The 27,361-nt window shown below is 43.7% G+C and overlaps 1 protein-coding gene across 1 annotated transcript in view; it reads right to left on the reverse strand.

Moving 5' to 3' along the window:
- Positions 1–20,378: 20,378 nt before the first annotated feature.
- LOC145417140 (uncharacterized) overlaps positions 20,379–27,361 on the reverse strand; it is a 38,848-nt gene continuing 31,865 nt past the window's right edge. The window contains exons 5-7 of the mRNA XM_080285918.1: positions 26,326–26,463; positions 25,166–25,408; positions 20,379–22,789 (exon numbers count right to left, since the gene is read on the reverse strand). Of these exons, the coding sequence (XP_080142044.1) occupies positions 20,379–22,789; positions 25,166–25,408; positions 26,326–26,463 (2,792 nt within the window). The remainder of the gene's footprint in view (positions 22,790–25,165; positions 25,409–26,325; positions 26,464–27,361) is intronic.

Here is a 27,361-nt window from a genome sequence, read left to right on the forward strand (position 1 = left end):
CGTATGAGATTAAGGCATCTGGCAATAGAATTGATAGACAAAGAGGATGGATAATGATAGTTGGGTGAGGAGGGTGAGAGGTATGAACGTCAAGGGTAACGTTGTGAGGGGCACACCAAAAATAGTTAGGATGAGGGTGTAGATGTTGCTGTTAAGGAAAGAGGCATTTCTGGGAATGGAAAGGGTATGGTCACAGAGATGAATAATTAGCTGCCAAATGTAGTGCCAGGAAGGAGGTCCAAACGGAAACTCCTAGTCTCTGAGACTTTACTGTATAACCTAAATAGTGCTGAAAGAAAGAAAAATGGTGTTTAAGGTCTCAAATGAGGTGAAGAGGGAAAACAGGGATATCATAGGTGAGCAGTGTGTGAAGAATGATAAAGGAATGGTAGTGGTGGACAGTGATGATATTGAAAATGCCTCGAGAGAGCATTATAACCGGTTGCTGAATGACTGGACCAGGGTAGGTTTGGAGTCTGGAGATCCAGTGTTTGGTCCTTGGCCTTTGAATGATGCTGCTACTGTGAGCAGGACAATAGGCAGGATGCAGGTGGGGAAAGTGGCAGGTGTGTCTGGGTTGACAACTGAAATGCTGAAGGCCTCAGTAGGTATAGGACTGGGTTGTTGACGATATTTACAATTATACTGTATATGAGTGTGTTGTCCCAGATGACTGGGTGAAGAATGTGACTGTAAGTGTGTACAAGGGGAAGGGTGCTGCCCTGGAAAGTGGAAATTATAGATTCATGAAAAATAAGTTTTTTTTTTTTTTTTTACCAAGTGGGCATTGGACTTTGTGAAAGCTACTCAGATCCTCCCAAATATATTTATACAGTATTAGCCTCACAGTAGGACGGCCTAACCCAGCCATAGATAACACAGGCTAAACTAACCTAACCTAACCAAGTTATGCTAACCTAACTAATGGTAACTTAACTAACCCATAGTAATGCAAATATAAATATATTTGTGTTGATATGAGAAGGTGTTGTATTAATAAGAGTCCACCATTACGCCCGGAAAATAAACGCTCTTCGGGAAGTCAAACCCTGGTGAGCTAAAATTCCACTTATTGCCACTTATTTTACATTTATATTGTGGTCAATTTACTATTGCTTGAGCTCAGTATTTTTATGTGCATATTTTACATATATATATATATATATATATATATATATATATATATATATATTAATAGTGATTCAGGAATACACAGCACTAATTTTGTCTAAGTTCGTCAACAACTTTGAACTGTGGGTATAGTGAGACAGCCTCTTCCCCTGTTTGTGTGTAGTTTTGAAGGTCAGCTGTATATAGGGCAGTGTTAGTTTCAGAGACTTTTAGTGGATAACATAAATAGTTGAGAGAATGAAGGATGACAACTTCGTGCAGAGGGTGAGAGGTGTGAATGTTGAGTGTAGACGTGCAAGAGAAAGACCAGAAAAATATTTGGGGCAAAGTCAGTGAGTGTGACCTTATGATTAAAGAACTGATTAGAGAAGCTGCTAGAGGTTGATCTGCATGGATAGCTGGCCAGTGGTGAGCAAGAACAATACACGCAAGGTTGTTGGAGCCCTTATAAACAAAGAAAGGCAGCAGTTGAATGAGTGTCTAAAAGGAGAGAAGTGATAGAGATATAGACTTGAAGAAAAAAAGGAAGTCTTGGAAGAAGATGCTTCAGAGAAGTGTGTCTTTGGAAGTGATAGAAACATGGAAATAGGAATATAGGAGATTTGAAAAGAGAGTAAAGCAAATGGTAGATGAAGCCAGACAGTGAGAGTATGATGAGTATGGAAGAAGGATAATTGATCAGTACAAGAATGATAAATGGGAGTACGATGAGACAGGTAAACAAGGACGAGGATACAGGGTTATGAGAGGGGTAGAGCGAAGGAAGTAGCTGAGGCATTCAGTAGGAGGTGGGTGGATGTTGGATATGTGCAAGAAGTCAGTTTTTCATATTTTATCAGTGTATGTTTCATAGGCTGGTCTGGATGAGGTAGAGAAGGATAGAATCTGGGATAACTTAATACATGTAGTAAGTGGTATAGGGGATGATGAAATTGTGGTTTTGGGAGGGGACAATGGTCATGTAGGTGACACAGCTCAAGGATATGAAGGAGTACATGGTGGATGTGCATATGGTACAAGAAATGAGGAAGGGAAACGGATACTTGAGTTTGGGGAGAGAATAAACATGATTATGTGCAACACAGATTTAAGGAAAAGAGAATGTAGGTTGGTTACATACCAGTCTGGGGAGAATAGCAGCCAGATAAGAGTATTTCATGGTATGAAGGCTGATAGGAGGTTAGTCAGTGATGTTAAAGTTATAGGGAGCGAGGAGTGTGTGCGGCAAGAAAACCTATTTATATATATCATGGTGCTGATGGAGAGGGTAATAAGAAAGAGGACCTATGCACCTAGGAGGAAAATACTGAAGTAGAAAAACCAAAGAGTATGGGATGCCCTGTACAGTGGGATGAGGTGAGTGGTGGCTGAACAGGGAGACAATAACATAAGTGTTAATGAACAGTACATAGCCCTCACGAGCAACCTCTTGAGAGTTGCAGATTCAGTATGCAGTTGGACAAGAGGCCCACCAAGAAATAAACTTGGTGGTGGGATAAGGTTGCAGAAGCTGCAGTTAAGGAGAAAAGAAGGGTTCTCTGTACGATAGATCTGCCATACTGGGGACCATTTTGGGTGCAATTCTCTGTATTCTCTCAATCTTGTTTATATCTTTCTTTTTGTGTGGGGACCACACTACTGCTGCTTATTCTAAACTGGGGTGAATCGTGGCCACTATCAATTTTTTCATCATCTCCTCATCCATATAATGAAAGGCTACTCTTATATTAGTCATGAGTTTATACGTCTCTCTAACTGTCTTGTTAATGTGTTTTTCAGGTGACAAACTGTCCTGGACCAGCACACCCAAATCTTTCTCTTCTCTCGTTTCTGTGATTGGTCATTACCCATCAAATAATTCAATGATGGCCTCTTGGTACTTTTACCCTTTTCCAATATTTTACATTCCTTTGCATTAAATTTCATTTCCCACATCCGGCTCCATTCGTGTATCGTATCCAGATCGTCCTGCAGCATTTTGCAATCCTCCTCAACCTCTACCTTCCTCATGATCTTTGCGTCATCAGCAAACAGACTTGCATAACTGTTCACTCCATCTACCATATCATTTACATAAATCAGGAACATTACTGGCGTCAACACCGAGCCCTGGGACTCCACTTGTTACTTCCCTCCATCCAGACATCGTATCCTTTATTACTGTCCCTATTTTTCTGTCTCTCAAAAAGTTTTTCATCCATTCCAGGAGGTTCTCCTTCAACCCTCTTATATGCTTTAGTTTCCACATTAGTCTCTTATGGGGTACCTTGTCGAAGGCCTTCTGCAAATCTAATTACTGTACACACAATCCACCCAACCATCTCTCTCCTGAAGCACGTCAATCACTCTTGAGTAAAAGCTCAACAAGTTGGAAATACATGACCTTCCACTTCTAAATCCAAACTGAGTGTCAGCCAAAATATTCATCTCTTCCAGATATTTTATCCATCTGTCTTTCAGAATTCTTTTCCGCAATTTTGCGACCATGGTGATTAGGGACACTGGTCTATAATTTAGGGGTTCTTCCCTGTTTCCTCCGTTATAAATTGGTACCACATGTCCCCTCTTCCATTCATGAGGCACTTTCGCCACCTCCAGAGAACACACAATTCAACTGTGAACCTTATCCCCCAGTTGCTCTCTGAATTCCTTCAGTACCCAATTAGAGATTCCATCAGGTCTTGGGGCTTTCCTTACATCTTGAGTTTCCAGTAATTTATACACTTCGTATACTTCCACTCTTATGTCTTTTATCACTACATTTGTAGCACTCCCTCCCCTTCCACAAACTCCTTTTCACTAGTGAAAACTGATTAGAAACATTTGTTCATTATTTGTGCTTGCATTGCCGCATCTTTATAGATCTCTCCTTCTACTTTCAGTTTGGTAATTCCTACCACCAGCAGTACGTTGCTGCCGATAGCAAATCAACGTGGAGCGGTCGACTTCAGCAAACTTGGGAGTAAACATCACTTTCCTCTTCACGTTGCGTTTGCTTTTCGACGAGAAGTCAGCCGTGTACTGCATGAGTTTGTCTCGGGATCTCTTAATATCAAACAAAGTAGATCGGGCCAGGCTGAACTCGCAGAGGATGCGGAAAGAAGACCACCCTGCATCTACTTTCTCCAATATCTCCTGCTTTTTCTCCAGAGTCAACACCATTCTCTTCCTCTTCTCAGGCGGCGGGGCCATCATCACACACACGAAGGAGAGGTACGAGAGCAGCAGGAGTGCCTGCAGCAGGTAAGGCATCACCACAAAAGCGAGCACGTTGGCAGGATGATGACGAGTGCGCACTTGCGACGAGAGACAGGCGGAAAGTGGGGAGGATGCTGGGGCGCTCTAGCGGACGTCGGAGGAATGACGCACCACAACAAAGCTGTCCCGCGCCCTGCATGCCAAGTTCAAATTACGGGCGGGAATTCCCCCCCCGACCATTTTTAGAATATTGGATCCCGGGACGATGATGTCCGGTTAGTGGGGATGTTCGGATATTGGGCGTTCGGATATTAGAGGGATTATTTATTAACATTAGGGATAGGGTTGTCAGAGGTAGACAGAAAAAGTCCTTGGACGAGGTTATTGAGTGTGACCTTGGGGTTAAGGATCTGAATAGGGAAGTTGCCTGAGATGAGCAGCATGGAAAGCTGCCATTAGGTGACCAAGGCTGACACATGCAAGCATAGTGGAGCCTTTAAAAACTAAACGAAAATGAAACTTTGCCTTTTTGTAATGACAGTTTACCAAAAGTAATTCATTCAAAATATGCATGATACTGGGTAGGGATTTTTTACGTGTTGATCAGGTTAGAATTTTTTGCACGGTTGGTATTGTAGGCTTTCAAGGTTAGGTTTAGTGGCAGTCGTTGGTGGTTAAAATTATGGTGGGTATTTGGGGACAAAACCTCTCTGTTAGGTTAGGATGCACTGGTGCGTCCAGTCGGCGATATTGTGTGTAAACGCACTGCCTTGGGGCATTTTTAATAACCTGTCTTAATATACAGTAGTTATCTTTATAGTATTGGGCTTCCAGAACCTACCTCCCTATTTTACCTGTAAATATATGTAATGTTTTAGGACGAACTTGATTCAGCACGATGTTCTGCGTGACCTACCTAGTGTTGTATGTGGTCTGTACTATTTTGTTACTGATTTTCTGAAGCCATGTCTGATAAGGGAAAGAGTTGGATGATGATGGTGGTTTTAATGTAGTATATTATGCTTTTTGTAATTTTGTTATTGCCTGTGGACTGGGCTGGCTGTAAGGGGTGATGGGGAGGCCAGGCTTAATAAAACAAACTTTATTGAAGGTTATTTAAAGTTTGACATCATTATCATCGTCATCATCCAGATCTTTTTTCCCACCTAAAAATAATAATAATAATAATAATAATAATATGGGCGGCACCCCCCTTCATGGGCAACCCTTTAGACTCCTTTCAGACCTGAGTACAGTATTGTACTGTACAGGGAAAATATCTAAGACATATGACCTAATAAAGTGAACCAAGATTATGGCTTTACCAAATCAACAAGGATATGATTTAACTAAACCAACAAGAATATGGCTGCTCACCGTAACTCAAGAGGACAACAAGCTTGATGGACTTAAGAAGGGGATCCAAGGTAGGGTGAGGCACCTAGTGTGCACCTCCTGCAGCACCCGACCCACCACCTTCCTCGCCACACTCGTCACCACCACTTTCGACATTTTCACTAGCTAATGCACCCACTTTGTTCATAAACCCTTCAGAGTCTTTCTGACACCTCAGACATTGCATCATCCTCTTGATCTTCCCCAGGATATGGCTCTGTTGAAGTTGAAGGGAGTGATTCCTCACTTTCTTGAGGCCGCAGGAAATGTGTGATGAAGGTTTGCTTCCGTCTGTTAACCTGGTTGTGCCTGTCTGTGTAGTAGCAGAAGATTCTGTCCAGTGAAGTCATCACTTCCACCAATCGCAACTGACAGTGTTCGATGTCCTTCAATTCTTCCTTGAACTTATCTAGGGCACACACTACCCAGCCGATCTCCATCATCAACAAGTGTCCATTCTCCATCACTGGTGGTGCTGGCTGTTCTGCTGCGGTCTCCTGCTCTCAGCCCTCTTGCTGTCAGCTCCGGATTTGAGCCACTCTTCTCTGCTGTCTCGCGTATTACGAGTTCAATTCACATGCTATTAAAAATACATTACAATTCGATAAAAAATAGGTCCTCGCGTACAATGAGATTCACTTACTGTGCGCTCGGGTACTATGCATACCTAGTGTAGTCAATTACGATTACACAAAAGTCTGTAATCGATTACAATCGATTACGATTACAGATTACGATTACCCCACGTCTGCTAAATACAGGTAACTCGCACGGTACACGATCTCACGGAACACGCTCGCAATTATACACGGTAAGGGCTGGGATACATATAAGACAACGTAAGATTAAAGAACCATTATGAAAACTGCAAATTAACGCAGAAGAGGCCTTTGAAAGATCAAATTCTGTAACGTCACCGCAGCGCGCGGTTTGTTTTGATTATGTAACGATCTAGGCGGGACCTACTGAAGGGGAGAGGGAGAGAGAGAGAGAGCGTTTAAACATATGGCGGAGAGAGACCCCCTAATACTCCCACAGGGCCCAGTGGATGCAGCCAGTGCGGAGACTCCGGAGAGAGTTTTGTTTTATCCCAATTTTCGTTGCCAGCAAGCACTGCTGCAGTAGAGAGGATTTTCTGTTATTAATATAAAACACTAATTTTGCATAATAAGAGGATTTTTAAAATAATTATTGGTGTTGGGCTACTTTTGGGCTGGTTTTCAGTTGGGTTTCCACGGGCATGGTGCGACTTGGCAACCTTGTCAGTGAGTGAGACATTCCCGAGTACAGTAGGACGTTATCCCGTGCTCCGACTCCTTTGCTCTGTGAATAATGCCTAAGCGATCATCTAACAGTGCTGTTGAGGATGGTAAGCCTAAAAGGTCTCGTAGTGCTCTGACAGTTGCTGAGAAAGTGAAAGTTTTAGATCAGTTAAGGTCAGGTATGTCTGTGAGTAGTGCAGCACGTGCAGTGGGACGAAACGAGTCCAGCATTCGCACAATTAGAGCCAAGGAGAAGGAGATTCGTAAGGCCTACTCTGACTTGACCCCCACAACAGCGAAAGTGTGCTTTTTCCCCAGGGACAAAACCCTGGTGAAGACAGAAAAGGCTCTGAGTCTCTGGCTGGAGAATATGGTTCAACGCAGAGTTCCTGTGGACGGCGCCACATTGTCTGAGAAGGCTAAATCCCTCTACGTGTCTTTTCGGGCTGAATTTCCTGTGGAGAATCAAAAGGAGTTCACTGCCAGCCCTGGGTGGGTGGCAAATTTCAAGAGGCGCTTCAACCTTAAGAATATCAAGATTACTGGTGAGGCTGCCTCTGCTGACATAGGCGCCGCCCAAGAATTCCCGAAGGAGCTGCAGGAGATCATCATGGAGAAAGGCTACCTTCCAGAACAGGTGTTCAGTATGGATGAAACGGGCCTGTTCTGGAAAAAGATGCCCAACAGGACTTATATCCAGAAAAAAGCGAAACAGGCACCAGGGTTCAATGCCTTAAAAGACAGGATCACCATCATGTTGTGTGCCAATGCTGCAGGACATATGCTTAAAGCAACAGTTGTCTACAGAGCGCAGAGACCTCGGGCACTAAAGGGGAAGAACCTGAACTGCCTTCCTGTACACTACATGTTCAATAAAAAGGCCTGGGTGACGGGCCTTATTAGCACAGAATGGCTTGAGCGCTATTTCGTCTCGGATGTCAAGGACTACCTCGAGAGCAAGAAGTTGCCCTTCAAGGTCCTGCTGATTATTGACAATGCCCCAGGCCACCCACAATCCCTCATGGACGTGAATGAGAATGTTCAGGTTCTTTTCCTTCCGCCAAACACGACTTCGATACTGCAGCCCCTTGACCAAGGGATAATAGCAGTGTTCAAGGCATTCTACACCCGTTTGACCTTTGCCAGGATTCGAGAATTCATCGACGACGACCTCAATGCTGAACTTACTGAATGTTGGAAGCAGTTCAAGATTTCAGACTGCATCACGTACATCGACGAAGCATGCCGAAGTCTGAAGTGTGAAACTATAAATGCCTGCTGGAGGCCTTTGTGGCCCGAGGTCGTGAAGGATTTCAAGGGCTTCCCCGAGGTCGGTCCTGAAATAAAAAAGATCGTCGATTTGGCTAGGAGTGTCAGAGGCGAGGGTTTCTCTGACATGCTGGAGGAGGAGGTTGAAGAGCATATAAATGAGCACCGGCAAGAACTGACAGATGACGACCTTCAGGAGCTCGTCAGGTCTTCTGAGGAAGATGAAGATAGTCATGACGATGACGAGGAACAAGCTTCCCCTAGTGGGTGGACCCTGGATTCCTTTGCCCACTTTTTCAGCCAAGCCCGTATTCTCCAGGATATTGCCATAGAGAATGACCCTAACATGGACCGAAGTATTAAATTTAAAAGGATTATTGACGAAGGGATGCAGGCATACAAGGAGCTGTATGACCAGATGAAGAGGCAGAGGAAACAGCTCCCTATCACGATGTTCCTTAAGTCACGATGTCCCATGGCTCCAGCAGATTCCCAACCTTCGTCTTCAACACCTTCAGCACCTTTATCAGGAACCCCTTCAGCACCAGAGTCTTCAGAGCCCCAGCCATCCACTTCTGGTTATAAGCCAACTCCGAAGAAGGTGTAGGAATGCTGACAATTTTCCACCGTACAGTATTTGTAAGTTAAATATTTACAGTACTGTACTGTTCTGGTAAGTTTATGTGCAACTTAAAGTACTATTAAATAACGTTAAAGCAAGAAATAAAGTCTTATAACCAGTTTACCTGATAGGCGTCAAAATATTGCCTTTTTTATTTGTTCGTTTTTTCCACAGTACTGTACAGTATTTGTAAGTTAAATATTTACTGTTTTCGTATGTACTGTACTTGTAAGCACTTAAATAAAGTTAAATCATTAAATAAAGCCTTGTAACCAGTTAACCCGAATTATATGATTACCCATGATCGGCGTCGGAATATTACCTTTTTTGTTTGTTTGTTAAAATCTTACTGTACTGCTTTTCTACAGTACTGTATTTGTAAGTTAAATATTTACTGTTCTGGTATGTACTTGTAAGCAATTAAAGCATTAAATAAAGACTTGTAACCAGTTATCCTTATTTATATGATTACCCATGATCGGCGTCGGAATATTGCCTTTTTTGTTTGTTCGTTAAAGACTTGCTGTACAGCTTTTCCACAGCACTGCATTTCTAAGTTAAATATGTACTGTTCTGGTATGTACTTGTAAGTTAAAGCACTCAAAAAAGATAAAGCATTAAATAAAGCACTGGTACCAGTTAACCTGATTTATATGATTACCTATGATCGACGTCGGAATGTTTCCTTGTGTTTACGTACAGTATTTGTGTGTTGAAGTTTTGCTCTGGAGTACTGTATTTGTGAGTTATAACATTAAATAAACCTTCTAACCACTTAAAGTGCTTTCTAGTGATTACCAGTGACAGATAACAGCAAAACAACACATTTGGGGGGTCTAGGGAGCAAAATACGGAGTAGTTTAAATATACGCGATTTCGCCCGTAACGCTGCACGGTAGGAACGAAACCCACGTGTTCCGTGTGAGTTACCTGTATGTCAGATTGACCCCCTGGGGGTAGGGTTTTTTTTTCATGAATACTCCCTCAGTAAACCTGCTTGTCGTAAAATGCGACTAAAAGAGTTGGCGGAGGGTTAGTGCCCCTCCCCGGAAAACAACTAACTAAAAAGACAAACAATAATCCTTGGACAAGGACTGACCAAACGTTGACGACCAAGGACCGGACAAAGGACATGGTTATCGGAACTTGGAATGTAAGGGGAGCAAATGATGAGGTGAAAGAGAGAGAGAGATTGTTCAGGTGCTTGAGGGTGCGAAAGTTGATGTATGCGGAATAACTGAAACGAAATGGAGAGGTGAGAGTGTGAGGGAATGGGAGTATAGATGGGGTATATGTGCAGGAGTAGGTGAGAATGAGAGGGCAAAAGAAGGAGTATGTATAGTTGTGAGTAAAAAATGGAAGAAGAGCATAAGAGAGTATGGATCAGTTGGGTCAAGGATTGTGCGGGTAAGATTGAAAGTTGGAAAACAAATGTGGGTGATAGTGTGTCTGTATGCACCAACGCAAGATCATTCAAGCAGAGTGAGAGAAGAGTTCTGGATAAATGTGGAAGTGTGCATGGAAAAGTTTGGAAGGAATGAGAGAGTGTTTTTGATCAGAGATATGAATGGTAAAGTAGGGAATGTGAAGATGGATGGAATAGTTGGTGAGTGGGGTGTGCCTGCTGAGATAGATGAGAATGGCAATGCTGGGAGGGGGTTGGTGATAGCCAATACCCTCTTCAGGCACAAGATGATTCACAGGTATACATGGTGAGTGATGAGAAGGGTGGGTGGTGAACTGAATGAAAGGAAGGCAATGATTGATTATGTGTGTGTGGATGAAAGGATGCAAAAATGTGTAATGGATGCAAGAGCTTATAGAGGTTGGGGGAGTGGACTTTCTGACCATTACTTGGTGGTGGCCAGAATCAAGGACCAATTAGGATGGAGAAATAGAAGAAGGGAGAGACGGGAAGAAAGAGTTTGGAAGGAGAGTGGAAAGGTTACAAGAGGGTAAGAAAAAGGCAGAGTATAAGAGAGAAGTGGAGGAATGATTGGGCAAATATGAATTAGAGCAGATGGGGGACGTGGAAAGTGTGTGCAGGATATTTACAGAAGAAATATGTGCAGCATGTGATGTGGTGTGTGGGATGAAGAGAAGATGGAGGGGTGTGCAAGGAACAGCGTGGTGGAATGAAGAGGTAAGACAGGCTGTGGCACAAAAGCAGAAAGCATACAATGAATGGATGAGAAATAGGGGCTTGGAAGAAGTTGAGAGGTGGAAGAGAGAGTTATATGTAGAAAGATAGAGAGGGGTGAAAAGATTAGTAAGCGAGAGTAAGAAGAGAGTGGATGAAGAATTTGGAAGGAATTTGAGTGTAAAGTGGAGAGACTGTAAGAAAATGTTCTGGAAGGAGATGAAGAGAGTAAGACAGGGTAGCATTGAAGTTAGCAGGGGAGTAAAAGATAAATAATGGTAGATTACTAGTGGAGAAGGGAGAAAAAGTGAGCAGATGGAATGAACATTTTAAGCAATCGTTGAACATAGAACATGGAAGTAATGTGAGTATAAGCAGCTGGGGAATGGCTGGGAGAAAGAAGGAGGTGAGAAGAGAAGAAGAAATCAGTAGGATAGAAGTTGTGGAAGCAATGAAGAAAGTCAAACTGGGGAAAGCCCCAGGAATTGGTGGAGTGTGTGGTGGTATGCTGAAGCATGGGGGAGAGATAGTAGTAGAATGGATGTGGAAGATGTGCAGATTGGATTGGAAGTCAGGTATAATTATTCCCTTGTGCAAAGGGAATGGGGAAAAATAAGTGTGTGGTAATCATAGGGGCATTTGTCTTGTTAGTGTAATAGGAAAAGTGTATGGTAGGATACGTATTGACAGAGTTAAAGAAATAACAGCGGAATTAGTTGGAGAAGAAGAGGGTGATTTTAGGATGGGAAGAGGTTGTGTAGATCAGATATTCATTCTTAGATCTTTAGTGGAAAAGTTTCTGGAGAAGGGAAAGAAGATGTATGCGGCTTTCATGGATTTGGAGGCCGAGGATGAGATGGAGGGATGGGGTGGAGAGGTATATGAGAGAGGGTGGTGTGAGTTGGGAGCAGGGCAGTGAAATGGTGGGGGACAGGGCGACGTGGAGATGATTTTTTTGTGGCCACCCCATGCAGGATTGAGTCATCTAGCAATACATAGATAGATTGATAGTTTCTGAACACGGATTGACTGCAGAGCTAATATATAACTCCGATGAAACTGGGCTAATGAGGCGATGCTTACCAATATCAACTCTTGCATGTTGCCATGAGAAAGTAGCAGTTGGATTCAAACAAAATAAGGATAGAGTGACTGTGCTTGTCCGTGCAAATGCGGCGGGTACACACAAACTCAAGCTGCTGGTTATTGGCAAGTACGGCAAGCCACGGTGTTTTACAGGGTTGTCTTATTTTGCCTGTTTATTACAAAGCACAGAATAATGCCTGAATGGACTGTGAAATTCTCCTTTGGTGGTTTCACCACGTCTTTGTTCCAAGTGTTAAGAATCATCTTAAGAAAATTGGTAAGCCAGAGGACAGTAAAGTGGTGCTTGTGCTTGATAACTGCCGAGCGCTTCCCCCAGCTGATCAGCTCGTAAATGGTAACAGTTTTGCATTGTTCATGCCACTCAGTATTACCAGCCTTGTTTAACCCATGGACCAGGGTGTCATTCAAGACATCAAGATGTTGTACACGCGGGACTTTATGCGTAAAGTCCTAAATGCTGATGGGAAAATTGGCGAGTTTCGAAAGGAGTTCAACTTAAGAGAAGCCATTCACACTCTGGCAATCACATGGAAAAATGTGAGGAAACAATCCGTCAGTTGGTGTTGGCACAAGATATGGCGTAGGGTTATGACTGAATCTGAAAGCTCTGATGACGACGAACAATTTGAGGGCTTCCCGTCCGAAAAAACATCGAGTGAGGATCTTCAGGAGGAGGTATGCGACTTGGCAGGCCACATTGTTCCCCAGGAAGAAGTTCGGGAGTGGATGAAAGTTGATGAAAATATTCCTGTCGCCCATAATTTCACCACCGAGCAAATAATAGATGTAGTGATGAACAGAGGAAAAGAAAACACCAAGGATCAAGAAAGTGACGAGGAAGAGCCTGAAGAGACTAAAATTTTGTGGAGTGATGGAATAAATGCAATGAACACCGTCATCATGTTTGCCGAGACAAAGCCATTTTTTTTCCTCACAATCCATAATGTTTCTACACCAACTCAATAACCAGATGATTACTGAGAGGTGCAAGAAAATTAAACAAAGTGACATTAGAATGATGTTCCAGAAAGCTGCACAGCAGTCATCAAAACTGCCACAGCAGCCAGAACCAGTGCCATCCACATCAGCTGTGGATGTGGAGGATGACTGTCCAGCTGTTCTTCGACTCTAACAATGTTCGTAAGGATGAGTGAGTACTTGCACAATATTTTATCAGTAGGCTGCGGAGTTGCATTATATATTAACTATTCATACAAGGTTTCTTGCTCAGAAAAGCTTAGTAGACTAACACATTGTTTCCCTAGTCGCTTTTTCCCGCCAGCTTAAGTTACTGAAGTCACTTGCCGACAAATATATCATTCATCTAATTGTATTGGTTTTGTAGTTCTGCTAGCATATGACTGTACTTGAAAATTCTCAGTAAGAGGTGGGATATCAACTGCAAATTGGAATGCTGAATTAAAGTTTTCATTGAATGGGCTTCTTAGGAATGAGGGTGGGTGCAGGGAGACGGACAACAGTCACTCAGAAAAAACATGCGTAACCTGCTCCTGATTACATTCGAACATGTGTTCCAGCCAACTGAGGTCCTTCCATATTACGGTACTCCTGACAACATTCAGACAACATGTGTTCCAGCCAGCAGAGGTCCTTCCTTATTACGGTACTCCTGACAACATTGAGACAACGTGTGTTCCAGCCAGCAGAGGTCCTTCCATATTACGGTACTCCTGACAACATTCAGACAACATGTGTTCCAGCCAGCAGAGGTCCTTCCATATTACGGTACTCCTGACAACATTCAGACAACATTTGTTCCAGCCAGCTGAGGTCCTTCCATATTACGGTACTCCTGACAACATTGAGACAACGTGTGTTCCAGCCAGCAGAGGTCCTTCCATATTACGGTACTCCTGACAACATTCAGACAACGTGTGTTCCAGCTAACTGAGGTCCTTCCATATTACGGTACTCCCGACAACATTCAGACAATGTGTGTTCCAGCCAACTGAGGTCCTTCCATATTACTGTACTCCCGACAACGTTCAGACAACGTGTGTTCCAGCCAACTGAGGTCCTTCCATATTACGGTACTCCTGACAACGTTCAGACAACGTGTGTTCCAGCCAGCAGAGGTCCTTCCTTTTTACGGTACTCCTGACAACATTCAGACAACGTGTGTTCCAGCCAGAAGGGATGCTTAAGAAATAAATGTTTATGAGCCATTAGCACAGAATAACATTTATTCGCCCGGCAACAATCGGATTGTGATGCTCCAGAAATACTTATGGGTCTTTTTTCAACAGTAGGCTCACCTTCTCCATGCACGTCAGGTATTTTCAAGAGCGAGCCACCACATGCATTTCTGCGCTGCATTATCTATCTAAACGCAGCCTAGGGGCTTCCTACACAGCCTTGTGCATCTTTTACACACATGCAATCTGCTCGCTGGTCGATTACAGTGCGATCCGTCTCACCAGTCTTACCCCATCTTTTGCTCGTTCTCTGGAGGTGCTTCAGGATGTAGCTTTGCAGGTTATGCTGGGCACTCCCCGCTGGACACGCCTAGTTAGCTTGTGTGGGGAGAGTGGATTTCCCTTCCTTGCTCATCGTTTAGCTTTGCGGGCGACGGCAGTCACTCTATAACTGGTGCAACGCCGGCCCTTCTTGCCAGTCTCTGTCCTCTTTCGGCAGCTAACAGGTCGGCCCGTTGACCCACTACCCCACCACGATTGTGCTAGGGCCACCACCGTTACTGCACACAACTTGGGTGTTGGACCGGAGGTTTGTCGTAAACCTGACCTGACTTGTCCAGGGCTCTCTCCTCCATCTCCCTTTACATCTCTCCCTTATACTGTTTTATTTCCCACGGAGACACCACCTCGCCACTCCTTTCCGACCGTCCTTTGGCAGGAGGGACTCAGTAGGATTGCTGCCTTGGACTCCACAACATCGGCAGCAAATTACACCGACAGGTCAGTTGGCTCTGATTGTTCTGCAGGGGTGGTGTTTGCCTGTGGGAACCTCATGGAATCCTGGCGTATCTCCTCGGGGTCTCTGCTTTCCAGATTTGAACTCTCCCCTGTACTTTCAGGAGGAGGATGTGCCACAGAGGAGTGTTTTGAGTGTAGCATTATTTGCTGTTGCAGTTAACTCTCGTTATTGGACGACGCAGGCTGTATCTAACCACGGGCAAGTACTCAGGATGTGGGTCGGCTTGGCCTTGGCTGAATGCTGGGGGAACCCCCACCTGTTTCCGTGCTCGCCGTACTTCTGAAACATTTTGTCCCCACACCATTGGTTTTGCTTCTTTTTCCTTGATTTTATATTCGTAATCTCTAATAGTTGTGCTTGCTTATGGTGTTGATAAAAACATTTGGCGAACATACATTATGCGCTGATTTACGATGTTTTTTATTTCCTTTGTGTTTTCTCATAGAAATATAAGTTTTATGGTAATTTGTTACTGAGAAAAAGTTTTAGGAAATTTCATTAGTGGCATTTTGGTATATAAACATTTACTGTTGGACAGTTTGGGTGGGTTTTACGTACCACTGTAGGAAATTATCTTATGATCGCGCTGCAGTGCGGGAGTGGTGTTTTGTGCGGCCAAAGTTGTTGCTAAATTATGTTTTCCCATGCCTTTATCTAACCCAGTGTCTGCCTGCATTTTTATTCACGTAATCTCGAATATTTATGCTTGCCTATGGTGTTGATAAAAAGATCAGCGAATATAGATTATGTGCTAATTTATGATGTTCCTGCTTTCCTTCTTCTCTCTCGTTTGCTCATAGAAATATACGTTTCATGGTCATTGTTACTGATAAGGAGTTTTAGGAAATTTCATCAGCTACATTCTGGTATATAAACATTTACTATAGGACAGTTCAGATCGGTTTTATGTACCACAACAGGAAATTACCTTGCGGTCGTGCTGCAGTGTGGGAGCGGTATTTGGCTAAATTATATTTTCCCCTTCCCTTCTTTATGCCTTCTTCTGCCTGACTTTTTATTCACATAATCTCAGATAGTTGTGCTTGCTTATGGTGTTGATAAAAATGTTTGGTGAATATAAAATATGTGCTAATTTATGATTTTCTTCTCTCAATCAAGGGGCGATTTTGTTCGATGCAGCTGGCGTTGTCCAGCATCGAGGGGGTGAGTTTTGCACCACTACCCTAACTGTCAAAAGGATTAATGGCATTGTGGAGAAGAGGGAGTGAAGAGCTTCCTCTTTGTGGATGATGTCTCTGTCTCCTTTGCTGCATCCAGTATGTTGGTTGCAGAATGCTGGCTGCAACTTGCAATAAATCATTCTGTTACCAAGGCACCGATACATGGCTTTTAGATTTTCCTCATCTGAGACCATTCCAGTGCACTTCTGCCAGTTACATGGGGCCCATCGTGACCCAGATTTGTTTTTAAATGGCCAAAGGATTGCTGGTATGAAAGTGAGGTTTTTAGGCCTCATCTGTGACCCCTGTCTTATTTGGATCCCACATTTAAAGCAGATAAAGGCTTCTTGCCTGAAGGTTGTGAGTCTTTTAAAGGTTCCAGCTCATACTAGATAGGCTGCTGACAGACATACCCTGCTCCTGCTCCATCAAGCTCTAGTGTTATCCAATCCTCTCAGCATTTTGGCGAAAGCTTTGCCATTTCACTTGACATGTCAAAGACTTTTAGTTGAGTCTGGCATAAATCTTTAATTTCCAAACATCCCTCTTATGGCTTCTATTCTTCTATCCGTGCCTTCATCTCAAGCTTCCTTTCTGGTCGTTCTATAGCTGTGGTTGTAGACGGCCACTGTTTTTCTCCTAGAGCTATCAGTAGTGGTGTTCCTCGGGACTCTGTCCTATCACCAGCTGTCTTCAATTTTTTTCATCAATTACCTTCTAAGCTGTACATCTAATGCTGATGATTCCACCCTTTACCTTTCTATTTGCTTCCTGCAGCATCCATCTCAGCAGTTTCATCAACAAACAAGGGGTGAGGCTATGGTACACCAAATGTCTAACTTGGCTTATATCGCTGACTGGGGTAAAAGTAATGTTGTTTTTAATCCATCAAAAACTCAGTTGTTACATCAGCCAACCTGACAGTTTTCTGCTGGATAACCCTTCAATTTTTAACAATGTCCAGCTCAATCCTTCATCATCTTTAACCTGTTATCCGCGGGGCGTCACTTTGGTGACGCTTGGGAGCAAGGGATCATACCACTTGGCGTCACTTTTGTGATTCTGTGTTATTTTGAATTTGCCCGGGCTTTCAAGTGGTGGCTTGTATCATCTACCAGTACTGCCAGTGTTCAGCACTAGTCAGCACTCCTAATCTCATCTGTATTCCCATCCATTGTTGACAATTTAGCCATTTCTCCCCGTTCTTGACTCCCCTCCCTACCTCCGCTCCATTATCCTCTCGTCTCGCCTGCCCGGCCGTGCTATGCTAGGTAAATCCTCCCTGGAATTTTCCACTGATTTCATCCATTGAAATAAGCCCTCCAAACTATTTGAGAATCATAGAATAGTGTTTCTAGTGATAATATCAGGCTGTGGTAATCATATTACGGGTTGTCGGGAAAAGTGAAGTGGAGACTTCGTTACCCAACTTCAGAGGTCTCCACAAGTCCTACGGTACTCGACGAAGGCTCAACAAACATCCTAGGAGAAAGCTGAAGGTATGTGCCATAAGCATATGTAATTTTAATATTGCAGGACTAATAACTGATTTTTGGCAAATATTTTTAGAGAGTCTGTCGGAGCGCGAATATGCGCGCGGGACACGCAAGTCAAAGCAAAACAAGCCTGCGGTTTAGGGGTTAAACGTACTTGGGGTTTCATTCTTTCTGGATTTATCAATTACATCTCTTGTAAAATCTGCTTCCAAAAGATTAGATTTTCTAAGCCAACTCTGTACCTTCTTGACTCCTGTACAATTGTTAACCTTTTACATGGGTTTATTCGTCCATGTAGAGTACAACTCTCACGTATGGGGAGACTCCCCATGTACATTCCATCTCAACAAGGTGGAGTCAAAGGTTTTTCGTTTCATTAACCCGCCTCCTCTTACTGGCTCCCTTCAACCTCTGTCTCTACCACGCTGTTGCATCTTTTTCTCTTTTTTGTCGCCACTTCAATGGTCACTGCTCCTCTGAACTGTATGCTTGCATCCCTCATCTACTATGACAGGCACGTAGTACCTGTCTAGCAACAAACTCTCATCACTTTTCAGTCCAACTCTCTGTTGTAAGAGTTAACCATTACCCCCAATTCATCATGTATACAATAGGTCAACTCTGGAACTGCCTTTGTCTGTATTTCCTACTGGCTATGACCTCCGGTCTTTCAAATGCAGTGTGTCCAGGCATCTCAGAATGAATGGGTCTTGAATTTGGGTCTTTGTTATTTTGATTTTGTTTTCTTGGAGGTAACAGTTTGCGGGCACTTTGCCTTAGGTTCCTTCAGCTGCCCCTGCCTGGTTATGCACCTTGAACTACATCACACAGGCCTTTGTTTGGCTACAGGACCCTTTTGCACCTCCCTTGTCCCAGGCCTGCTTGTGTATGCAGAAGTATTGAGGCTGAAGCTACAGTGTCAGTCCTGTATAGCGAGGTGCTGGTGCAGAGTCCAGAGGCTTCCTGAAACACCAACATATGACACATGTTTCGTGTTCTTGTGTATTATGTCGTTTGCCGTGAAGATATACTGGTTAGGCAGGGTAGTGAAACAAGAGATGGGTGGAGTGAGACAGCGGTGTTTATTCTCTAGCTTTTGAATCTGACCCTCAACACAAAACAAAATGAGCAGTGTGGGTAGCGCGCCAAGCGCGGCTAATTCAAAATACAGAACATCTTCCTCCTTTTGTAAAAGACACATAATCAATCCTGACATGCAAAGCATGAAACACCTTTTCCCTTTAATAAATAAAGGATAATCAATCATGATAAGATTAGGTATTCATGAGACAGTTGAACATATATCAAGCGTCGGGTGCTGCACGCCATTTACATTCTTTGGAAATAAAGTGCCGTATAGAACTCATAATTCCTTACAGACTACACATATTAAAAAAAAAAAAAAAAAATGAATAATTATTATTTCCTTGAAGGGCAAGATTAATCATAGTGCATAATGGTACACTGTACAGTACATTATTCCAACAAGTCCAGTCTCCTTGGTGCTTTAACTCTCCTACCTGACCGGATTACATAGTCACTCACTAAAGGAGATCCAACACAGTCCCCACAGCTCACAGTCTCAGGTTCTAAGGATGCATCACCTGCCAGTGTTGTCTTATCATCATTGGGCCGACTCTTGTGTGTTCTGGCTGGTGTAGATGATTGCAGCTGTTGACGGTTTCTCCTGTATGTACCTCCATCCTTCGTTGTTACGTCATAAGCTCAGGGACTAAGTTGCTTCTCTACAGTGGCTTCCTTCCACTCCTCCTTTGGATCGTCTATTGGTTGTACTCGCACAGTATCTCCAACGGACAAGGGTTTGAGGCTTCTTCTATGCATGTAGTGTTCTGCAGTGCTGGCTCTTTTCTTCTCCATGCATTCTCGTTCTCCAGCAATGATATTTGGCTGCAAGCGAGCATTAATAGCAGGGATCAATGTCTTGGTGCGACGCCCCATAAGCCGCTGAGCAGGACTGGTTGCCATACCTTCTTGAGGGGTATTGCGCATGTTCAGCAATCCAAGGTAGGGGTCTTCTTTGGCCCGATGGCACTTCTTCATCATGAGCTTGACAGATTTTACAGCGGCTTCAGCTGCACCATTGGACTTGGGGTTTCCAGGACTAGAAGTTTCATGGCAAAATTTCCACTTCTTTGCAAATGACTGAAACTGATGAGAGGAAAACTGTGGACCATTATCACTGATCACAACGTCAGGTATGCCATGTCGAGCAAAGTGGTGCTTAAGTTTTGTGACGATGGCTTCTGAAGTTATCTCTGGAAGGTAGTCAACTTCAGTGAACTGACTAAAGTAATCAACAGTTACCAGATAGTTTCGGTTTTGGATGGTGAACAAGTCAGTTGCCACTTTTTCCCAGGGACGTTCTGGAAGTTCATGTTGATACAGGGGCTCAGGGGATTGCTTAAGTGAATAGGAGGAACAGACATCACAGGAGTCCACAAACTGACGAATTTCCGAAGACATCCTAGGCCAGTAGATTAACTCCCTTGCACGTCGTAGGCAGGAGTTTATACCCGAGTGGCCAGCGTGCACCTTCTCCATCATCTCATATCGCATAGAGCTAGGGATTACCACCCTCTCTTCTCTAAGAATAACACCATCTTATACAGACATCTCCTCTCGATAACTGTAATATGGGGCTAGGCAGTCTGGAAGGTGACCTTTCTCATCAGGCCACCCTTGAACGATGACATCCTTGAGCAGTCTTAACGTTGGGTCCTTTTCTGTGGCATGCCGTATTTCTTGAAGGCGAGATTCCCTGAACTGGGAGTAGGCTAGACTGTTAACTGAGAAAGAGTCATCTCCTGTGTCAGGCAGGGGAGCACGTGAAAGAGCATCAGCAATGGGGATTTCTTTGCCAGGACGGTAAAATAGTTGATACTGGTAGTTTTGAGCGCGAAGGAGCATCGCCTGGAGTCGTCGTGGGGCACGAGATAGTGGCTTGTTTGCTATGAACACAAGAGGTCTGTGATCTGTGAGGACCCTGACCGATCTTCCATATGTGTAGTGATGAAATTTCTCTAATCCGTATACAACGGCTAACATTTCTTTTTCAATTTGAGCATAATTTCTTTCAGAGTTAGATAAGGAGTGACTGGCAAAGGCTACAGGCTTCCCATTTTGCATTAATGCTGAACCCAGACCATATTCACTAGCATCGTTTTCTAGGGTAAGCTCATCACAGGGGTTGTAAAATGTGAGCACAGGGCTATTGGTGATCATACACTTAATTCGGTTGAATGCTTCTTGTTGGCTTGCTGACCAAACCCAAGACACATCCTTCTTTACAAGATTATGCAAGGGGTACAAAACAGATGCTGAGTTGGGCAGAAACCTAGCAAGATACTCGTAATTGACCATACCTAGAAAACGCCTTAGCTCCACAACATTAGTAGGTGCTGGATACTCACATATGGCTCGGATTTTGTCAGGATCAGTTACCAGGCCATCTTTTGTAATACAGTGACCCATAAATTTTACATTGTCAGTTCTCAGAGTGAGCTTGTCTTCATTCAGTTTTATATTCATTCTCTGACACCTCTCAAAGAACTGCTTCAAGTTGGCGTCATGCTCTTCCAGAGATTTCCCGTGAATTATCACATCATCAGCTATGCAAATTACACCAGGTACACCTTGTAAAGTTTCAAGTAGTCTTTTCTGAAAGATTTCTGATGACACTGATAAACCAAAGGGTAGTCTAACCCAGCGGTATCTCCCAAAACACGTTTGAAAAGTGGTTAGGTAGCTAGATTTTTCATCAGTTTTGATGTGCCAGTAACCAGAAGCAAGATCTGCTTTAGAGAAGACTTTTGACTGGCTCAACTCATGCAATGTATCCTCAAGTACAGGAAGAGTATAACGCTCTCGGAGCAGTGCTTTGTTGAGTTCACGAGGGTCTATACAAATTCTGATGTCACCATTCTTCTTTGGTACAACCACAATCTGGCTCACCCATTCAGTCGGCTCACTAACTGACACAGTGACACCTAAGTTCTCTAGTCTATTAAGTTCAGTTTTCAGCTTTGGTCTAAGTGCAACAGAGACCCTTCTATCAGGCATGATGGTTGGCTTCACCTGGGGGTCTACTGACAATGACTGTAGACCTGGCAGAGTACCTAAACCATCAGTGCCGGTATTACTAAACATGTCACTATTACAGTCAGACTCACTTACTTTCACATTATCCACACGTTCAAATACATCTTCATTAACAGTTATCAGATCCATCTGTTTGCTAGCCCCAAGACCTAAGAGAGGGACTAAATTTCCTTCAAACACCACAAACTCCACAGAATATTTCTTACCATTTTTGGGATTTTTAATGCTTCTCCTGCACACACCCACAGGAGTCTGAACAGAGTTATTCCAGGTAGTAAGGATTCTCTTAGTCTTCTGTACATTTTTTGCATATTGTAGTGGTAGGGCATTAACTGATGAGCCAGTGTCGATCTGAAAAATTACCTCATTATCATCAATTAACATGCAACACTTAACATCTTTCTTGGGAGATTTTACATTTTTTACTGTCATGTAATGTAATGTGTTAACCCACTCTTCATCCGAACTGGACACCCCATGGGGCTGGGCATCTGGTTCACTCTCAGCAACCTGATGTACAGCTTTCTTTTTGAAGTTCGAGGATTTTACAGTGGCATTGACAGAGGCTTTAACACGACACATACTTGCAAAATGGTCTCTTTCCCCACACTTCAGGCATACTTTCCCTACAGCTGGACATTTATTTCTTGCAAACACATGTGAAAGACCACAAAACTTACATTTCCTAGCTACACTGTTGGAACTATTTGCTTGGGCACAACTGTCTGTCCTAGATCTGACCTTGTTCACAGTTTCAGGGACAGGATTCAACACTCGGGTCTGTGAGATGGCACTCTCTGCAGCTTTGCAGGTATCAATACACTTCTCTAAAGTCAAATTTCTTGTTTTAAGTAGCTCAGTACGAACACTGGAGTCATGAATGCCTAACACAATTCTGTCTTTCATCAGGGAAGCTTTACATGTGTCACAGTAATCACAAGTCTTTACAAGAGTTTGCAAATCTGAGTAAAATTTATCAAAGGGTTCCCCTTCTTGCTGGTTCCTTGTATTAAATATGAATCTCACATAAGTAACATTAATTTCACCAATGGCAAACTCATCAAATTTGTTGATTTGAACAGTACAGAGCCCTCAAGAACAATTTCTTGAGAGTTACTGACGTAACATGCGGCTGGACAAGAGGACCACCAAGACATAAAGTAACTTGGTGGTGGGATGAGGTGTAGAAGCTGCAATTAAGGAGAAAAGAAGGCTTTTCTGGGAATGGAAGAAGGGTGGTAGCAAAGAGGAATATTTGGCTGCCAAGTGTAGGGCTAGAAGAGAGGTATACAGGGCAAAGTCTGAGTCACAGAGACAATTACTTGATAACCTAAATCATGGGGAAAGGAAAAATATATTTAGGGTGGCAGGTCAGGTGAAGAGGGATAATCGGGATATCATAGGTGAGCAGTGTGTGAAGAATGATGAAGGAAGGGTAGTGGTGAACAGTGAGGATATTAAAGATGCATGGAGGGAGCATTATAACCGGTTGTTGAATGAGGAGTTTGACTGGGACAGGGAAGGTTTGGAGCCAGCAGATCCAGTGTCTGGCCCTTGGCCTTTGATTGATACTGCTACTGTGAGTGAGGCAATAGGCAGGATGAAGGTGGGGAAGGCAGCAGGTGTGTCTGGGTTGACTGCCGAAATGTTGAAGGCCTCAGGCGATATAGGGGTGAGTTTAGTCACTGACCTGATAAATAGGATTATTTATGAGTGTGTTGTCCCAGATGATTGGCTGAAGAGTGTAACTGTAAATGTGTATAAAGGGAAGGGTGATGCCCTGGAAAGAGGAAATTATAGAGGTATAAAGCGTTTAGATCAGATAATGAAGGTAATGGAGAGAGTTTTAGAAGGTATGATTAGAGAAAGAGTGAATATTGATGAGATGCAGTTTGGGTTTATGCCAGGTTGGGGGACCACTGATGCCATATTCATTGTTCGACAGCAACAGGAAAAATATATTGGTAGGAGAAGGAATCTGTATTTTGTTTTTGTTGATTTGGAAAAGGCCTTTGACAGAGTCCCTAGAGAGGTGGTGAAGTGGGCAATGAGAAAGCTTGGCTTGGAGGAGTGGCTGGTTAGGGTGGTTATGGTCATGTATGTGGGTGCTCACATCCAGGTGAGAGTGAATGGAGATTTGAGTGATGAGTTTTCCGTGAATGTTGGTGTGCATCAGGGGTCAGTCTTGAGTCCCACGTTGTTTATCATGGTACTTGAAGCCCTTTCACGTGACTTTAGAAACGGACTCCCGTGGGAGTTGTTGTATGCTGATGATTTGATGTTGATTGCAGAGAATGAAAGGGAAACGGAGGAAAGGTTTAGGACGTGGAGAGATGGTATGGGGCAAAAGGGTTTAAGGGTAAATGCAGATAAAACAAAAGTGATGATATCTAGGGTTGGTGGCGTTACTGTCAAAGATGAGGGAGAGTGGCCATGTGCAGTTTGCCACAAGGGCATGGGAAGTAATTCCATCTTGTGCAGTGTGTGTGATAAATGGGTGCATGAGAGATGTAGTGGTATCAGAGGTAGACTGCGAGATAATGCTGATTTTATGTGTACGGCGTGCCGGGGTGAGCAGGTGGAGATTGTCAGACGTGAAAGGATTGAACTTGCTGGTGAATCTCTTGAGTGTGTGGAAGAGTTTTGTTATTTGGGAGACATGTTGTGTGCTGGAGGTGGGGCTGGAGCTAGCTCTGTGGCTAGGGTGAGAAGTGGTTGGAAGAAGTTCAGGGAGCTCTTGCCCCTCCTGACATTGAGAGGGCTCTCCCTACGTGCTAAGGGGTCTTTGTATGCAGCATGTGTTAGGAGTGTAATGCTGTATGGCAGTGAGACCTGGGCAGTGAAGGAGGAAGATATTCGCCAGCTCAGACGTACAGAAATGACAATGATTAGGTGGATGTGCAGTGCATCCCTGCGTCCAAGGCCTGGAGGGGCTGGGTTTACAATGGAAGAGTTGAGAGGTAGGATGGGACTGGAGTATATTGGTGTTGTGATGAGGAGAGGTAGATTGAGGTGGTTTGGACATGTGGAGAGGATGGGGGATGATAATTGGGTAAGGAAGGTGAGAAGTGTTAATATTGGGGGTGGGGTTATGAGGGGTAGACCGAGAAAGACATGGGACGAGGTCATTAAGTGTGACCTTAGGGTTAAGGGACTGAACATGGAGGTTGCAATGATCGTGCAGCGTGGAGAGCCGCCATTAGATGACCAAGGCCGACACATGCAAGCATGTTGGAGCCTTTAAAAACGATAACGAATTATATCTTGCACTGTCCTATCAGCTTCATTACCTTCAAACTGAAAACCATTGTATACTTTGAGGGCATCATCTGCTAAATACTGTAGGAACGTAGCTACCTGGATGTTGGTTTCTTCAGTGTGTAGTCTTGAGAGAAGAGCATACATGTTCCATCTCTGTTTGAAAAGCTTCCAGTTTTCTGCAACATTTGTCCCCAAACAGAAGGGCTGAGGGGCTCTGACACCAGCATAACGGCGTTCACTGTCAGTGTCTGTACTCATCTTGGTGGGCGAGGCTAGTAGGTTACAGGAACTTATCAATAGGTTGCAGGTCAAAGGAGATCCGTCTACTCACAGGCTGTACGCAGGAACATCAGTAGATTGTAGGGGACCAGTTCACTCACAAGCAGGAAGAATGTGCAGGTTCCCCAGCAGGCTAACACGCACTTCAAAATTTCGCCAGGAGTAGCAGCAGGTCATATCACACAAATGGCTTATACTGCAGACCGCATTCTCTTCTCAGCTCCACTTCCATCAGCTGCCACCATGTTTCGTGTTCTTGTGTATTATGTCGTTTGCCGTGAAGATATACTGGCGAGGCAGGGTAGTCAAACAAGAGATGGGTGGAGTGAGACAGCGGTGTTTATTCTCTAGCTTTCGAATCTGACCCTCAACACAAAACAGCTGAGCATTGTGGGTAGCGCGCCAAGCGCGGCTAATTCAAAATACGTAACAACGCTGTTTTTAGTTCTGCATAGGACACTTTGCACAACTTCCATACGCAATTTCCTTGCCCCTTTAGTTATCAGACAGAGGAAGTCATGACTGATCTGTCTGCCACTCACTCTGGTCTTTGATGTGGAGACTTCTGTTGTTCCACTCTGGGTGTTACCCTAAGTCAGATTTTGCTGGTATATCGTGGCTCCAAAGTCCGTAACATCAGATGTGGTGGTCCACACCCAGCTTCTAGTTCATTTTACCCTCATGCTGGGTCTGTCCATGTTTACTGACGGCCAGCATTGGATTTGAGGTTGTCTTCCGTAATTTTAGCCAGAGTGGCACCCTACCCTCCTGTGCCTTAATTTTTACTGTGAATCTGTCAGCAATTCTGTTGGCTCTCCACCATATCCTCATCTTTGATGCAATTAGTTTTATGATTTTTAGTGAGTGCAAGGCTGCCTTGTCTGCCGTTAAGCATTTCAACTCTCCTCACCCTTTAGTGTTGGAAATTTGAGGAAAGTTCCACCTCGTGTGCCACCATGCTGGGTGGCAGCCCACATAGGACCGCAGGGAAATGATTGTGCAGGTGAGGCAGCAAGGGCAACAGTGATTCTTGATGTCTCTGTTAGACCTGTCACCAACAGAGATTATTTCCCATTGATTAAGGCTGCAGTCCCTACCTCCTGGCAGCATGCTTGGGGCACATTTCCTGTTCCAAGCAAGCTACAGGAGGTGACCAACCAGTCTCCATTTTTATGGTCTTTGGGGTTGCTTACCCACTTTTATTCAGAACTTCCTCTTTGACAGGAAGTTTCCTGTGTGTGTGCGTGATTTGAACTCTCCCCTGTACTCTCAGGAGGAGGATGTGCCACAGAGGAGTGTTTTGAGTGTCGCATTATTTGCTGTTGCAGTTAACTCTCTCGTTATTGGACGACGCAGGCTGCATCCAACCACGGACAAGTACTCAGGATGTGGGTCGGCTTGGCCTTGGCTGAATGCTGGGAGAACCCCCCCCTGTTTCCGTGCTCGCCGTACTTCTTAAACATTTTGTCCCCACACCATTGGTTTTGCTTCTTTTTCCGTGATTTTATTATCTTCGTAATCTCTAATAGTTGTGCTTGCTTATGGTGTTGATAAAACCATTTGGCGAACATACATTATGCGTTGATTTACGATCTTTTTTATTTCCTTTGCGTTTTCTCATAGAAATATAAGTTTTATGGTAATTTGTTACTAAGAATAAATTTTAGGAAATTTCGTTAGTGTCATTTTGGTATATAAACATTTACTGTTGGGCAGTTTGGGTGGGTTTTACGTACCACTATAGGAAATTATCTTATGATCGCGCTGCAGTGCGGGAGTGGTGTTTTGTGCGACCAAAGTTGTTGCTAAATTATGTTTTCCCCTGCCTTTATCTAAGCCTCTGTCTGCCTGCTTTTTTATTCACGTAATCTCGAATATTTATACTTGCCTATGGTGTTGATAAAAAGGTTCAGCGAATATAGATTATATGCTAATTTATGATGTTT

This window comes from Coenobita brevimanus, chromosome 109, assembly GCF_032717465.1.
Source record: "Coenobita brevimanus isolate Jiangsu-jjx chromosome 109, ASM3271746v2, whole genome shotgun sequence".
Taxonomy (NCBI): Eukaryota; Metazoa; Arthropoda; class Malacostraca; order Decapoda; family Coenobitidae; genus Coenobita; species Coenobita brevimanus.